Source organism: Zootermopsis nevadensis, unplaced genomic scaffold, assembly GCF_977971745.1.
Source record: "Zootermopsis nevadensis isolate Lab colony 2312 unplaced genomic scaffold, Znev_1.0 Znev_ptg000030l, whole genome shotgun sequence".
Lineage (NCBI taxonomy): Eukaryota > Metazoa > Arthropoda > Insecta > Blattodea > Termopsidae > Zootermopsis > Zootermopsis nevadensis.
The window spans coordinates 21538790-21556529 of record NW_028259162.1 but is presented as its reverse complement, the minus strand read 5'-3'; the positions used below and the strand labels follow the sequence as shown (position 1 = coordinate 21556529).

The window sequence follows — 17740 nt, the reverse complement described above, 5'->3', positions numbered from 1 at the left end:
GAACAGGTCCCAGTCCGAGAAAAGGATGGAAGGATCCTGTTCATATGGACCTGTCGTCAGACAGAACACTAAATAATAATAAGATGAGGTGGTCTAGCGGTTAGAACGCTGGCCTTGTAAGCCTGGGGTCTCGGGTTCGATTCCCGGCAGTGCCCGAATTTATAACTTGTGTTGGGCAAGGCCGTGGTCTAGGCAACACGGAGTTTTCCTCCGGGGGCTTCCCCGGTTTCTCCGTGGCATCCCAACAATTACTCCACTCACACACAGAAGAAGGCAATGGCAAACCACTTCTGGATCATCTGCCAAGAACGTATATGAACAGGTCCCAGTCCGAGAAAAGGATGGAAGGATCCTGTTCATATGGACCTGTCGTCAGACAGAACACTAAATAATAATAAGATGAGGTGGTCTAGCGGTTGGAACGCTGGCCGTGTAAGCCTGGGGTCCCGGGTTCAATTCCCGGTGGTGCTCAAATTTATAACTTGTGTTGGGCAAGGCCATGGTCTAGGCATCACGGATTTTTCCTCCGGGGGCTTCCCCGGTTTCTCCGTGGCATCCCAACAATTACTCCACTCACACACAGAAGAAGGCAATGGCAAACCACTTCTGATCATCTCTGCCAAGAATGTATATATGTATGAGCAGGTCCCTGACAACCTGAAGAGGTTGGAAGGATCCTGTTCATAATATATGGACCTGTCGTCAGACAGAACACTACAAATAAAAAATAAATAGACGAATTTACGTCAAATTCTCCGGAACCGTGGTTCCACTGTCACTTTTTCAGTTGACGTTCACGTGTTCTGCTTTGCAGCTAGAGAAGAGAAATGCAACTGTGGCTTAAAATCGGCTTAGGCCAACATCAGTTTGGAACAAACGTTCAACGTTTCGGACTGTCCATAAGATTTTTACTGTATTTGGTCGCAAACCAACCAAAGAGGGAAGTGTTGAGGAGGCATAGAAATCATCCCTTGCCCGTCGTTTGGAGAGAGAAAAATCCGCGAAGGAAACGCACAGCTGGGATTGTTAACTGGCACGCGGCAATTTGTCCTTTAAGAAAAGAACTTTTGTTGAATGGGTGTCTGGGAGGAGAAACTAGACGGGTTGCGGTCACTTTGTCTGAAGGCGACTGTGACTTTGTGTGTGGGGGCGTGTGGTTCACCGCGAAAGCGTGTTCCAGGTATTAAGAAATCTGAAGAAAGCTAAGAGAATTACACACAGGGTAAAAATGTCGCGTGCCAACGCTAAGACAGCAAAGTACACATTCTTCGGGAAGGATGAACGGTCCATTACGTAACTCGAAGCCCAGGAAGTCATAAAAGCCGCCAACGATGGATCAACACGCGAAGTTAAACTCCTGCCTGGCCAAAGTCGCCCGATACGAAAATGCAGATTTCGTACGTCACCGCTACGTGTTTCGATGTCATGTGACTGGTGGGTGGGTCATGTCGACGTACCAAAAGCCAGCTGCAGGCGCTCTCCGTCGACTAGGAATGTAAAAAAAAAAAAAATCGATCCATTTTTGGAGGGCAAATGCGTTATCAGCTATTTTTCATACCTCACTGGTCTTGATTTTCATTTAATACAAACATTTAAATTCGGTGCTGACAGCTAATCAGCGATACTCATAAAATCCTTCCGGCATGTTTCGGGCTAAATTTTCCCCACCATCAGATATCACTCCTTGGAACTTGTTTGATGACATTAATAAAATTCACGCGCCTTTAACCTGTTATATTATCAAATTCTAAAGATATCGACAAAAGTGGTTCGTGGTTGAACGTGTTCTCGCGGGTATCCGTTTCAATGACGCGATTTGCACATGTGAAGTCGCGTAATTATTAGATATCTGCAAGTGTCCACTTTAGCGTCTCGACTTCAAATCATAATAAAACTTAATGACTAAAATATTAAATTAAGTACGCTAATTGCTACGCACTGTAGTTACAGTGTCATCACCAAAGCACTGCACACCCATAATTGGTTGTTGTGTTACTCTGTTGGGTGCGTGGTCGTTTGTCAATTTTATTTTTATTTATTTAGTGTTCTGTCTGACGACAGGTCCATATGAACAGGATCCTTCCATCCTTTTCTCGGACTGGGACCTGTTCATATACGTTCTTGGCAGATGATCCAGAAGTGGTTTGCCATTGCCTTCTTCTGTGTGTGAATGGAGTAATTGTTGGGATGCCACGGAGGAAAACTCCGTGTTGCCTAGACCACGGCCTTGCCCAACACAAGTTATAAATTCGGGCACCGCCGGAAATCGAACCCGAGACCCCAGGATTACAAGGCCAGCGTTCTAACCGCTAGACCACCTCATCTTATTATTATTTAGTGTTCTGTCTGAGGACAGGTCCATATGAACAGGATCCTTCCATCCTTTTCTCGGACTGGGACCTGTTCATATACGTTCTTGGCAGATGATCCAGAAGTGGTTTGCCATTGCCTTCTTCTGTGTGTGAATGGAGTAATTGTTAGGATGCCAAGGAGAAACCGGGGAAGCCCCCGGAGGAAAACTCGGGTAAATAAATGTGATAATTGTATAATTGCTGATGGTACCCCTTGAAAGGAGACATGGCGCTAAAATACAATCTGACATTGTAAGAAACTCGTGTGGATGGCAACAGCGAAGAACAGTACAAAACACAAAGGGGATTCTTCGCTTGACTTCTTCTAGTTGACCCTCCAAAAAAACCCAATAAAATAAACATAAAACCGGTGTGAGGTTTTGGAAGATGAAAAGTACGGAAGACGAATGGCGCATACAAACATACACGCGGTTTGCCTTTATTGGCGAAGTACGCCAATTTCCGAGGAAAATGGCTGAGAACATGAGCTATAAGCAGGCCCGTCTCATCGGTGTCCCATTACGTATAATATTCTTGGGGTACGGGTGAGTTCCATCCTTCCACCTTACACGACGTCCTGTTATTCCGGCGCTGATACAAAATCCTCGTACGTTCAATCAGTTCATGTCTGGTAACTGCAATGGGCCACTGGTCTCAGAAGACGCGCCTCCATCGCTGACGAGAATTTCCACACGCGCAGTCACGAAATGGCATTTCGTTCTGTGTTTCGTCGTACAATGCCTTCCTTGTAGCTACGCGTACTGGGTTCGGAACCGGTATAATCAACACAAATACGAATCACTGCCTGTTCAATAATTTGTTGACTGACCAAAATTTTAATCCTTAAAAGAGTGTTTGTCTCCCTTGAAGATTCTTTCAAGTTGTATTGATTTTCTTTAATCAAATTAATTTCTGCAAACATCTCCGTCCACGGATCAATGCATTTTCTGGTCGAAGCAGGCCTATAATTGTTTGTTATTTCAAAAGTATTCCTCTTAATTTCATTTTCTGAGCATTCTGCCATGACAGTTTTCGGAAATATGTTGCGGGCTCGATCTAAAAATGCTGCAATCTCTGTAGCCTTGAAGAAGATAAATATTTTGTTACGTGCATTTTATTCCAAGTAACAAAACGACGACTCCTGCTTCCTACATGTCGTGACAGAGGTCAACTACACTTCATCCCTAAGGCAGATGCAGGAATACGTTCAGGCAAGTGCGCCGATGCATAAGAAAAGTGTGGGGGGGGGGGGGGAGGAGGACACCAACATAACCCCAGACGTTAAATAATTCGTTCGAGGATTTCCGGCATTTATGCATTGAAATGAACTCGTACTGATGATGCGATAGTGAAGACAAATTCCAAATGGGTCGGGCTTCAGTCGGGCTGGAATAAAAGGAATTCGGGCTTACGTGGAGTGCGGGTAACACATTTACCTTCGGGCTGGGGCCGGGTGAAATTGTAAAACTTTCGCCCGTGCAGAAAACTTTTGTCTTCGGCGTGACACAACATAACAGTGACGAAGCTCGTGGTGCTACTTTAAGAACTGGGCAAATAATTCGGCGAGAAATGAGAACCGAGGGATGTTTCGTGTACGCCAAGGAATAAAATGGATAAGTCGAAGTCTTGCTACAAGATGACTTCGAAACATACACAGTAACATCTGTTTACGAAGTTCCAGAGAATTTCCCCATGACTTAAAAGATTCTAAAAACTTTCAAACGAATATACAATATTCAGAATCAAGCAGCCGGTGACCCGAGAAACAGAGGCCCTCCGTCTTAAGATACAAAGCGAGTTGTGCAGGAGGAATTCGGCTAACACTTCTTCGATTTACTTTTGCTGAAGATGACAGTGAAAGCAGTTACTTACGAGCATTCAGCTGACCGATAACACCGGCTGTGTCAGAATAAAAGTACTGATGCAGACCGTTCTCCGCCAACTGATCACGTTGTAAGATCGCCGCCATGTGTGGTATATAATACTCCAGCAAGTCCCGTTTCCGGTACGACGTCCCTTGGCATGGGGCGATATTTTGTAAAAATTCCGTATTATGACCGTCTGAAGTTTTGAATTCCTTGGTGAAATCGATTTCTGAAGTAGACACGGTCTTCTTATGCAATTCCTGTAGATTACACTTTATTTCTACAACATAAAAAAACTGAAGTCACGCATAATTCACTTCTGATCAGAATGTATAAGCCGAGTTCCGAAAAAAAATTATCGACACTGAAGATAACCATGTACATTCGAAAGTTCAGAAGTCAGAGGCACATACAGGCTTGCAACATGCACTTGTAATAAACAAGTGTTTGCAGCAGTAGGTGTTAAATACTACTGCTGACGTAACTTCAAATCGTATGAATTTGAAACTAAAAATACCATAAACAAAACGAGTTTACATGTCTAGATAAACAGCTTTGGCTAAATCGGATACCCTGATGACAAAAGTGGCAGCATTTCGTCTTCCCTTTGGAAAAAAAAGCGACAAGTCAGCCATCTACCAGACTACACGGAGCTACAACCCGGAAGAAATAGTAGTAGTTTGCAGTAGGAAGATTGCTTAGTCTATTTGTTAGGCCTTAATCGACTTCAAAGGTCGAATGAAGTGTTACGACCATGAACGACCATTCTGAAACGACAGGGGACCAACAACCAGTCGTGGTCTGTTTAAGGCATCGTGATTGCATAACGGAGAAAACCTACGAGCGACTCACGGCGTAACATAAGCCGCGAGGAGCAGAAATTCTTTGTTCTGACCTGGGGCAGAAACATCGGGAGACGAAATGTCCAGACTCTGCCAGTGAAGTCTGTTACAAGACTACGTGCGCTCTTGGTAATTTCGCCCGGACAACTAAACCATTACATTTCCTGGTGACCTAAATAGCGGACTCATCATGTAATCACCAAAACTCACAACCCTACTGCGCTGAAAATTTTGTTTCCGTCCGTGTTGCAAGAAATTATTCAACACTCTATTCGCTCCGATGTCATTTAACATATTTTTATATGAAAGTTGCATATCTTCAATGTTTTCTGTCATGCACCGACAGTAATATTAATAAATAGGCTATTGAGACAGGCGATAGATAAGCTTGCAGTGACTGCACGTATCAGTGATCCACTGGCGGCGAGCTCCAACGTAACAGCGCATTAACACGTTGTTCATGTCGGCACCTTAACAAACTAATCACTTTAGTTAAGACTTACTAATTCCCTGCGTCCATGACTCCTGGTACGTACATTCCAAGAAAAATTATATGACACCTATAAATCAGGCTACATGCGACGCAGAATAAAACAGAAAGAAAGAAGTTAAGAAGATACAATGCCACGCGCCTGATAAAACATATACGAAAAAGACAAAATCTCCTCCAAACGCATTAACGAGCCCAATAAAATCATCTTTTTGACGATTAAGAGGGCATCAGTAGTCATTTGTTTCGCGGATGCTGACGGAAAATCCGTACTTTACTTAAAACAGAAGCAACAGATCCGAATTCTTACGTTTCTGCTTTAATCACTGACGTAATCCGCGGACACGAAGTTCGACGTTTCAGTCGAACTTTGACGGAGTTCCGATTTAAACAGTCTAATCGCGGAGATAATGCAACTCCACGTTTCCGCTACTATCTCAACCTAACCTAACCTTTCGTGTGAGGGGCACGTAAGATGTTTCTGTTCATTAATCAGTCAGAAAATTAAAAGAAAAAAATAAAGTTTTATTTTACTGTGACAATGAAGTTACATTCCGACACAGGGGTGTACAAACGTGGCCTATAAGAAAGTGGCGCAGATACATTTCGAAAACATGAGCAAAAGTCTCCTTTCAGATCCGAAATCTCGCGTCTTGACGAGTGACGAGTCTCTGGAGCATCGGCAAATTAATTTGGACAAAATTCGGCAATGACATGCACAGTACTTGTGGATAAAATCCAATCTTTAGGTACAGAAGCCAATCCGGAAATGACCTACGTTGTATTTCAACTCATAAACAATTCGTTCGGGTTTTCAGTGAAGTCGACGCACTCGGGCTAAAAACTTGCTATGAAAATTCGGATTTTCACACGCATCAGTCGGTTACTGACTAAATCGGCAGACGATACATGTTCAGATGTGGCCAATCTCAACTTCCATCCGATGCTCATGAAATTCGACGTTTCGAAAGCTTCGATGACAGTGACGCTGTCATTCGACACAAACCAAGTGTTCACGGCATTGCTCGTAGTTTTCGATGTGTTTCTCCTCTTTAGATCTCAGCATCCATCGCATATCAGACCTCATTTTGACCCAAAATTTCCTCTCTTACTGATCGTCCGCCACGAACAAAATCCACCCAACTTTCGGAATATCAATCAAGCCCTTCCTTATCCTAGCCAATCCGCGACTTCCAGTTGACTGACTGGGTCCACTTCAACACACAACACTAATTACAATTAGCAACGAGAAGTAATTAAAGTTTCGAATTCCTCAGTTACATCGAGTACCACTCCTACACTGGGAGCTATCCAATTGGCAGTAGGGAGCACGCGATTGAGAAAAATGAGTGACGGATAAGTTTTCCAAGGGCCATGTTTGTATTACGTTAAGGAAAAGGAAGGAGACGCTTCGACTAATGGCAACTACAGCTTTGTATAAGCCTGCGTATTTCATTAATTAACTCTGACCCGACATCGTGTTGCTGTTTCTTGACTGGTCATTCAGTGACGACGTCCAAACTGCGGAATCATTCCGGAAACTGTGTTGGGAAGGAAGAAGGAATGGCACGGGGTAGCCTGAACATCAATGCAGCATCTGTCTTAAAAGATAGCAATGAAAAAGTTGTCTCCCTACCGAAATTTGAACCTGAACGCGAAGCAGGAGTGGACTTTATTTCCGGGATCGACCCCACTGCTGAGTTGATCTGCTCTAGTCGTTTTAGAATAGTCAGAGCACTCTGAAAATTAAAAAAATCATACTTTTACAAGAAAGTGCTAGTAACTTCCTCCCGATAAAATTCAAAATGCAGTGTCAACGTAATTTTGGTTCGGCAGTTTGAGACCTAACCACGAACGGGCGTAAATACGCTGCTGAAGATGGAGACAGCAAGTTTCTCTAAAACCCAGGAGACCGTGACAGACAATGCAGAAATATTTTGTCACTAAACAATAGAGCAAATAGGCAGTCGACTGCGATTTAAGGCGTTTTACGTCAAGGTGACTAGCGTTTTCATGCGAATGAATGAGATACTTTCCGAAATATTAGTTTAATACTGTGAGCTTTACATGACTGTACGTCAGGCGCCCTCACACACGAGCCACCAAGTGGCGAATTCTTCACAGACTTCTGAATGTTTCTATAAGTATCTCAGCTGAGAACTTAGTAAAAGCGGATTCTGTTCTGCAGCTTCGTTCATGAACAAGATGGGTCGGTACACAGACAAAGAAGGTCTTCTGGGATGTTGTGCCCTACAGTCTGTTACAAAGTTAGTTAACTATCTTTAAGTTCGTCACTGCGAGGACCTAAATTTGCACAGAGAATGGCACAGTGCCGAGCATATTTGATTGGCGAAGGCACTGAGGTGTCCGCGAAATTCCCCACAAAGAACAAGGAGAGTTAAACGGGATCATTTAGCTGATTCTTCTACGAGAGAGAAAGATTTGCCTTAGCATCTGACTAAACTCTAAAAAACTCATAAATCACCATCTACTTACACACGTGAGAACTATGTAGGCCTTGTAATTCGTGTTGATATGTTTTTGACATATTTTCCTTTACATTTAAAGATGCATTGTTCCTCGTTTCGGAATTCAAATACGCGCAATTACTAGAATATTTTTTTTAATGTAATGTTACGTTGCATTTTTCACGACATTTTCAATTTATATTTCAAGATACTAAAGAAAAATAACAAGCTAATGACACAGAAATAATACTTAAAGTTAATCAATGATTATCACAGCATTTAGAGACTTTGGCCCAGTGTGTGATTCCTCAACGGTCTATGAAAGCTATTAATCCAGCAGACACCTGTTCGTCCACGTTAAGACTTCCCTTCTAATTGTTGACAAGCTAGATTCAAGCAATTCCATTCCTCTATCGGAATCTGTTACACAACGAACACAATTTAGTTCGTAAGATCTTTTCTCTCGGCTGATTAATTCCCGGTAGAAACATTCGAATACAGGTAGCCCTCGATTTACGCCGGGGATGCGTTCCTTGACGAACCGGCGTAAATTGAAACTCTTTTATAATGTAAATCAATGTGAAGTCAATGACGTGTGCTTCCAGCACCCAAACATTGACGAGTAATACAATGGCATTAGTTTTAAAGCTCTGAAATAACGTAAATAAAATAAAGGGAATTTAAAAAATATATTTTAATTCGTTGGTCCCAGCGATTGACTGTGATTCTTTCATGTGATTGATGTGTACAGTCATCTCTGCTGTTATGCGATAGTTGCATTCATGTAAGACGCCGACCTACAGAAAATCGCGTAGTAAAAAATAACCCCGGTATCTCCGCAGAGATTAAATTAGTGCTCACAAACAGCTTTTACCGATTCATCGATCTCATTGGAGCAAATTCGCGTTAACGAAACATACGTAATTGCAGAGATAACTGCATTTATAATTTTTATTCAAAATCAGCGATGTAAGAATTACGATTTATTATAAGAATCTGTACGAGACACATTTCAAAACGTTATAAATAATATTTTTCCCACTTTTTGACTTTCTGGTTTCAAAATCGGCGTTATTCTGAATCGGCGCAAATCAAAACGGCCCGAACGTGAAGTTGACTGCTTAATACAGTTAAGAAAAAGTCGAACGTCATCTCTTCTCTCTTTTCTCAGTCGGGTATCTGGAAGTGTGAAGTCGGAGGGATTCATACAAGAAATCAGATCAATCTGTACGAATATCATTCGAATTTTCGATTTAATAGCGGGAGTTTTACTCCGTAATCTGAAATGTTTATTCTCTACGCACGCACAGAGAATAAACATTTCCTGATCTTGAAGCCAAGTCATGCGTAAATGCAGGATTAATGTCGACGATAACAATAATACAAACAACAACGTCGTTGCTGTATCACATAATCCAATCGCACAATTCCTTCATCACATGCAAACAATAACCGGAGTGTTAACCAATGCAACACTTGCTTCAACACTCAGCAACTCTGCATTTTGCACTGACGTTAATTGTACTCACTGTAAACAGGCAACACATTCTTCAACAGCATCAACCGTATGTTCTTTGTAACGTAAAAGTATGTTTTCCTGCGTTACGGAATGAATTCATAAATATTACGCACACGACGTTCGGCTTCAAAGGGTTAATTGTTAGCCAGAGGAAATAATAAACCCGATGTCTTCCCTGGCTTCTACTAATTGCATCAAATTGAACTCTGCTTTCCTATCCAAGAGCCGGGAACTTTCTCTTCTAGGCACAAAACACTCACAAAAATTTAAGGTGGCAATGTCTCCTCATCCATAACATGGCTTCCAGTCTGCACTGCAGAGAATATTATGAACGCCGGCTTACAGACAGCAGTCACATGAATAAGCACTTTCACTATGATATCTTAACAGCACATACTTTTGTGCACACCCTGTACTCTTCCATCAGCATCAAACTCATTGCTGAACTGAATAAATATGTCAGCAATCCACTTTGAAATTATTTTATCAACACATTCGTACTTCCATCTGTTAGCACTCCAGGATCCACTTTTACTGCTCAAATATCAAACAAAGTCTTTGAGTAACAATATTAAACAGAAAAACACTAATTCCATCTGATTGCAAAACAACATATCACCGTTAAACAACATTTTATTATTGATACCCTAACATGTTTTATAAACGTCCATAGGATATAAACATCTTAAGGACGCACCGTACAGTTTACTGCTGAAAGCATATTCTCTGCACTTCAATACAAAATGATTCCTCACATTCCTCCACTAGGACACGTGTACATATTTAAAGACACAACACATTTTCTGAATAAATTCATTTGAGTAATGAGAACTTACGTACTGTTATTTCATAATTGAGGAACTCCATGCCAGTTCAATACATTTCACAGCCTGACAACTAATTTACTTGAAAATTGGTAAAAATATTTTTGAAATTGTGGTGGTCCAAAATCTCTGAACTTCAGGAATTTAGGGCAAACACCTAACAGGTTTATTACTCGAAGAAAAGCTACGAAGGTAAACCAATTTGACCTTTGACCTTGAATTTTGAACCATTAAGGTTTGTTTAGTGTACTCTGAGCGCCATTTAATATTTTAGCAATGCTGGGACAGCCCTGTGATCAAGAGTTATAAATTATTATAAAATATAATTACACAGAACCTTCAGAAGGCAATCGTCTGCTTCAGTGGGTAATTCACAGTTGAAGCTTGTCACAGGCTGACTTGGTCTCAACATCTGTTAACGTATCTGAACACGCCACTGCAGTTCTTGGGCCCAAGTTGGGATGAGTGATGGAAATTTAGGATATCTAAGTACAAAGGACATATGAGAGATGGTGACTGACCATGAGGATGAAGGAAAGTGTGCTCCACCCCATTTGTTCTCTTATCTAAGACAGCACACAGTGTAATAAATCCAATGACCTCAAAATTATTCATCGTCTGGACTTCTTCCATCGTCCTTGTTTAAAAGAATCCGTGATGTTTCAGAAGATGGCTCTGTTTCCATCTTCAGGCGAGAGGTACCTACTCAGTTGGGTCCGTCAGATAGAACTAGTCCTGAAGACAAAAACAGAGCCAGTTTCCAAAACATTCTGGTTTCTTCTTTTAAATAAGGACGATGGAAAAAGTCCAGGCGATGAATAATTTTAAGTGTAATTCACCATCGTCAAAATCCTTTAGAATTGAAGCCCATTAATGTCTTAAGCTGCATATTGTCTTTCGAGTCAGACATCAACGCCGCACTGGATGAACTCTGAGGCAGGAAACATGCTTGCTATTATAAATGACAGAAATGCATTAGTTTCCAGCTTCCACAAACAGCAGTGACTGCTGAAAATCTTTCTAATAAGTTTGTCTTCCTCCTTGTACTGTTCTTCTGTTGGAAGGATAACATTCATGTTGGTTAAATTCAAATGTGTCCAATCAAAAAACTACCTCTGAGTATAATTTGGTCTAAATAAGATAAATGCAAAAACTGACAAGTTTTACTACAGTAGCAACACTATCATCAAGATCAACACATGCACTCCCCTTGGAAATGTCACTCTGCTGACTCTGAAGTCATTCTGGTAGAATGTGATGACGACAAAATATTTCTGGTCTTTATACTGAGCTACAGAAATATCAGAGATTCAGTGGCTGATTAGTAATGTTTTAAGGAAAATCACTAAATGTCACTGGAAAGATTAACTGCATAATATTTTTGGCAATCTGAAATAAGTGGTAAATTTCCACGAGTCGTGTCTCAGTAACGTTCCATCAACTTTGTCTTGCAAAATAATAAACAAAAAAACTCAATAAATCACATAAGACTAAACATTCACCTGGTTTGATGGCAGAATTTAGTTGATTTGAGATATTTCCTGTGAATTCATAAAAGTATGCCATCATACAGCACACTGGCAAACGACGATAATGCTTCCTGGATTTACTAAGCCCAACCTTACAGACTTCTACTTCTGATTCCTCACTTCCGTCCATCAACCTTGGTTTTGTGATGTACCTGTATTTTTCACTGTACATTACAAGTGAAGTTATATGAATGGGAATATTTAATTAAATGAAATATTTTTCAGTGCAAACTTTTATTTCATTGGTAACCCCATGCATAATAGCACCAACATCAGCATAATGAAGGCGTCTAACCTTAAAGGTGTATATCAATATTGCTGAATGTAGATGCTAATGCCACCGAAAGAGACATATTTTCTGTCGCTGAATGTGTGTTAACAACGGAAACATGTCTTGCTACATTTGTGGTCATTTCACTCACAAGTCTCATAAGAGAACAAAGATGCCTATCAAAAAGAGGGCACATGAACCATATTAGATGCAAAATCAGTAACCAGACCAAAAATTGGGCTCCTCATATGTTGTTCAAAGCATGTCATGGACCCGAAGAGCTGCATTGATGGAAAATAACGTTCTATGCCATTTGCTGTACATGGGAAACCGAAAGACCATTATCTCCAACTGCTACTTTCAGTTGACTATGTTTCTCGACACAAATCTACAAACAAATGCTCTATCAAATACCTAAGTCTGTCATCCATCAGCTTTGAGACCAGTGACACACTTTTACCTGACACGACCAGAGTCACGGAGCCCTCAGATGATGCAGAGATGGATTCCGATGACATGGATTGTTATACAGAACATGTAATATCAAACTCATAAAAACCCAGGTTGCATAAAATTATCTTGTATAAGGCTTAAACTGTCCATCGAGGAGAACTATTTGGTTCCAGATTACAAGGATGGATGATTCTTCGTAACCGTGAGAAAGAACTTGTAAAGTTTCTTTCCAAGGGATGATGACATATCCTATTCAAGAACTGATGATTACACAAGGACACGAACATAAGCTTGAGGATTGGCGACTGTTCGCTGGTTCTTCAAAGTTAAGTCCGAGGGTTGTTCTTTATCATAATGGAAATGATCTACCATCAATCCTTTTTGCCCATGTGATGTGCATCAAACAGTCGTGCGAAAATATTGAAAACTTTGCACAATTGAATACAACATAATAAATACTGTTGGAATATTTGTGGAGATTTGAAAGTCATACAGCTCTTCTACTCAGCATACAGCTTGGTTACACAACATTTTGTTGCTTCTTCTGTGAACGTGGGGGGTGGGGGGGGGGGGGGGGACACTGCAAATCCACTTGCAAATCAACAAAAATCTGTTGGCCCTCAGATAAAAAGTTTATGAATGACAAAAATTTTGATGGAGCCCTACAAGGAACTGAGAAGATCATACAAGAAGCATTCATATCGGTTGCTGACAACTTCCTCAGCAACCAAGAAGTGCCCAACTACTCAGCTTGTTGAGCAAAGTCTTGAAGCCTATAGATTGAATTGGTACGATACGTCACTGAATACACGCATCCTTCATTCTTGCTTGGATTTCTTTCTGAAAACCTTGGAGACATCAGCGACAAATGAGGTGAAAGGTTTCACCAGAATGCTTCTAAAGCTACTGGTGTGTTTGCTGGCAGCTCACAAGAGAAGCTCCTGATATGTACAAGTGGAAAAATATTAAATGCCAATTTCTAAAATACAGCGTTACACTAAATGAAAGTGGAACGAATTTTATCCTTCCATATTTCATGTTTCATATTAACCTGAATAAAAGTAAATAGATATTTATTATTAAATTTCCTATGTCAGCTGTGAAACATTACAGGAAATAAAAGTGACTACAGAATTTTTCTTGCCAGATTTGGAATCAGTGGCTCAGAATCTATACATAGCATCAAAATATCACTCATGATGCAAAAAGAGTTGTCCAGCAATAATTTATCTACACATCGACGAAGTCTTCACCGGATTTTATGGTGGTCTTAAGGGTTGATCTGTCTGCTGTTAGCCACTGGTGGTTTCTGCAGAGACAGGTATCAGAATCTGTGGTTAAAAATGATAGTTTAGCTCCTTCCAACATCAGCTTGATATTCTGGTATGCTGCACATGTACACACACTGTGTGCTCCGCTTGCTGCAGCTAGGATGCAGTTCTTAGCGTGCACGGCAGCAAATTTTGAAACCCTATTTCCAGTTCAGAATGACATGGCTTAAAATGCGGGTACACTTCCTTTCCATTGGTAAGAACTAGTCTCTTCTGTTCATTAGTTATATTTCCACTAGCCTTAAGAGTTACAAAGTCACTATTAACTGTCATCACTCTGCTGACATCATCAGTACAGCAGAACATGGTATCCATATTGAACGTGGTAGCCAGCGCAATCAGAGCAAGCATGGTAACAAAGGCAAATATACTAACCATGGAAACCATGACAATTTTGGTAAAGACAAGTTCAGAGAGTGTATCCCGTACCAGAATACACATAATCACAAATCATCAAATGTCACTGAAATGAAGTCAGACTGAAAATTGCACTTTTGTGTGTTGATTTAGCACCGAATAACCCATGAAGGTCATAGTGATACTTCAGATGCATGGATATTCACCAAAGTCACATTCACAAGAAGCAATCATTTAAATTAAGAGTTATGTTACATACTCTAAGGAGTTGCATCAGGCCTGCAGACGTTGCTTTGATGGCTCAAATCTTGATCACTGATTATTGATAAACCCTTCCAGTGATGGTCATTAAGTAGCTAAATAATTATATTCGTATACAACTGAATAACCCCCAGATCATGTTGCAAACATACAACTGCTACATAAATCCCTCTTTTAAATTAGAAAGAGATGTCACCAAATGGAACATTTTTATACAGCATACATAATTGGACAGTCCTAAAATTGTAATTTCTTATGCACAATCATCAGATAAAAACCTGTAAGTCAATATGAATCTTAACTACAGTACTTTCACTTTTGATGAAGCAAAAATGAACATTTCACAGAACGTTAATACAGTAAAGTACTTGAAACATTTCACAAATTCACAGAACCTTACTATATAAACTAATTTCTAACAGACTGATCATATTATATGCAGAAACATGCATTAAAATCTAGCACTCAGATATACAGACTTACCACTTGCTATAATTCAACAAGTAATTTTTATTCAATGTTGACAAGAAATTAACCTTACGCAGCAGCAAATAACAGAATGCTGCTTCTAACTCTAGTTTGGTGGAGACAAATCCTTCAAAGCAGTGTCGATTTTCAGGGAAAAAATACTGGGCTGACAAAAACAGGGCTGCCATCAGGCCTCACAAAGCTCGTGCTACCCATAAATTAATTATGGACCTTCTCTATTATTTTCTTAATATGAATTTTTAACAAAATATTATATCAGAATCTTTCAAATTCCTGTCCAAAAGCCCTGAGTGAACTAGCAAAAAATCAGCACTACTTTGTGGCATATTCCCAGAACAAAAAAACAGCATAGCATACCTTGAAATAAAACTGTAAAAATGTATGGTTTCAAAATCTTATCCTTAGGTAAATTAAAACTGAATTAACTCTGAACAAATTGTAATACAAATGACACAGGTGCATCTGCAAAATCCAATGTAACTAAGAAAAAATTAACTGTTGACAAAAAAAATTGATAAACTTGTTTCAGTAACACTGGTGATGATGAAGTCTTCAGGTTGAGACAATGACATTACAACAGCTGTAAGATATTAAATACTTGGGAGGTTCACAAGGAAATCCTTAAATCATCTTACATTTAATCACAACAGTAGTTTGTGAACACAATGTCCTTATCTGCAGATCGTAGCCAAGGTGTCTAAGTCAAAAGGCCTACCAACTTCTATTTTGCTCTTTATGTACAATTTAGTTAACTGACAAAACAACATGATGAGCAAGGATGGAGCCCTTCTCTTACTGCTATTGAGAACTATAACATCGCTTATCAGCTCCACATGTTTCAAGGTTAAATCTGATAACAGACCAAGGCTGTTTTGTCACATTACGATGCAACAAAGAAAGCTAGGCTTCTAATAGAGCAATTAATACAACCACAACAAATTACTAACATTGCGAATTTAACAAGTATAATGCCCTTTTCTTAAAAACTAGTTTCACTCAAAATCGTTTGGCAATTAAAGTTGAAGGGAAACAAAATTTTGATACAGCAGTCCATCCAAGAATAATTACCACAATGTTATGTGAAGAGTACAATAAGCACTCGTATTAAAATGAGCATACGTACGAAAATGTTTGTAAACCTTAAACGAGAGGACTGTGTATAATGCTTTTCGTCTCGAGTTCTAGATGGCCAGATGCACTGCAGCTGTCTATTTGTATTAAACTTGTTCTTCGTACACGAGAGAACAAAAACGGATATTCGTTCGAATATATAGCATCAATGAACAGACACCAAATCCTTAATACACAGATTCGACTTTACAGACAAGATGCTTTAAGGATAAGTTTCAGAAACAAGCATATATGAAGCTACCTAACGTACCTTCGTTTTCGTTACAACATGTGTCGCTAGCTTCACAACCGCAAAATTTCCTTTTCCAATCGTCCGTTCTAATTCATAATAACCAACTCTCACTAGTCTATCTGCGGTTAAATTTTGATTTCCAGAAGCACCTTTACTCCGAACAGATGCCATTTTCACTTTTCCGACGATTACTGTCGACTGTCTACTAGTTCGGTATAGTTGTCGCTAGAGTGCTAGCTTACAACCGCTAGTGAACAATCGCATCATACATTTCCATGCAGCGCTCGATTCGATTCTAGTATCGAACTACAAAGTATTACGCGCGTGCATTGTTCCACAGTGTATCTTCCTACTCACTAAATATGGAATGCCATTCGCTTATATTTTGTTGTAAACATTATTACTAATATTTTTGTTGTGATCCACTTGACACTGTCAGTAGGTCATATTATACAGCACAGAATGACAAGGTGATTTATGAGCAAGTGAATGGTGTCGAGGGTGCGGTCATGGCTTAATTTTAGGCATTTTCCTGACATTGGCTTGGAAAGGCTGAGGAAAAATACAAGAAATATCAGTCACTATAACCGGACTCCGGGCAGAAAGATATTGCTTATTTTAGTAAAATATTTTATTTTGTTCTTTTTCATGTTTTTGTCTATTAGTCTATTAGTCATAGACTATTTGGTATTGGACAGAGCTATAATAAAGGAACCTAATTGTGCAGAAGTGTTATTTCTCGAATCATCATTATCAGAAATGTTATCATTAACATCACCTTTACATGTAATTCGGTAAGCGTTTTCAGGTAATTGAAACTGTATATGGAAACGCCTGCGAAGGTCTTCGAATGCCAACACCGTCTTAATGTGGGAAAAATTAACGTTTTGTGATCAGACTTACGAACGCTGAGAAGCTACACCACAAATGCTTCGGTTAGCATCTGATTGTTTGACGGATACCGTAGTAACGAATTTACAAATGTTAACACATACGAACCTGTCCCCCCCCCCTCCCCACCTACCCATAAATCATGTGATTGGTCATTCTGTTGGATAAGATTTGAGGTTTCAACGGCGCCCGCCATTTTAGGGGCAGCCTCGACTGGCGTGCTGATGAGCAGCCCTACTCGGTCAGTCGTGGGTGACGTCATTCAGTCCTTGGTCGACACTAGTACCTTCCAAGATGCAGCGAATCAGCTAACTTCGAGTCGAAACTCTCGGTTCAAGCTTTGATGTGGCCCGCGAAGAATGGAATCCCCAAATCCTCCTGAGTTTTTCCTGCGAGGACATGCTAAGAAAACTCTTGCATGATCTACGGGCCGGTT

General features: G+C 40.2%; 1 protein-coding gene across 4 annotated transcripts in view; it reads right to left on the bottom strand.

Annotated features, from left to right (window-relative positions):
- Nucleotides 1–16646, bottom strand: part of Sik3 (Salt-inducible kinase 3) — a 59700-nt gene extending 43054 nt beyond the window's left edge. Inside the window, exons 1-2 of one of the 4 annotated variants that reach the window (XM_022077446.2) lie at nt 16432–16567; nt 7185–7287 (exon numbers count right to left, since the gene is read on the bottom strand). Coding sequence is in view for 3 of the 4 variants with exons in the window: in XM_022077445.2 (XP_021933137.1) it covers nt 16432–16584 (153 nt within the window). In the remaining variant the exon portion in view is untranslated. Of the gene's footprint in view, nt 1–4223; nt 4245–7184; nt 7288–16431 lie in introns of those variants that run through there. The other 3 variants (XM_022077445.2, XM_022077443.2, XM_087358569.1) reach the window with 3 other exon arrangements.
- Nucleotides 16647–17740: the final 1094 nt, after the last annotated feature.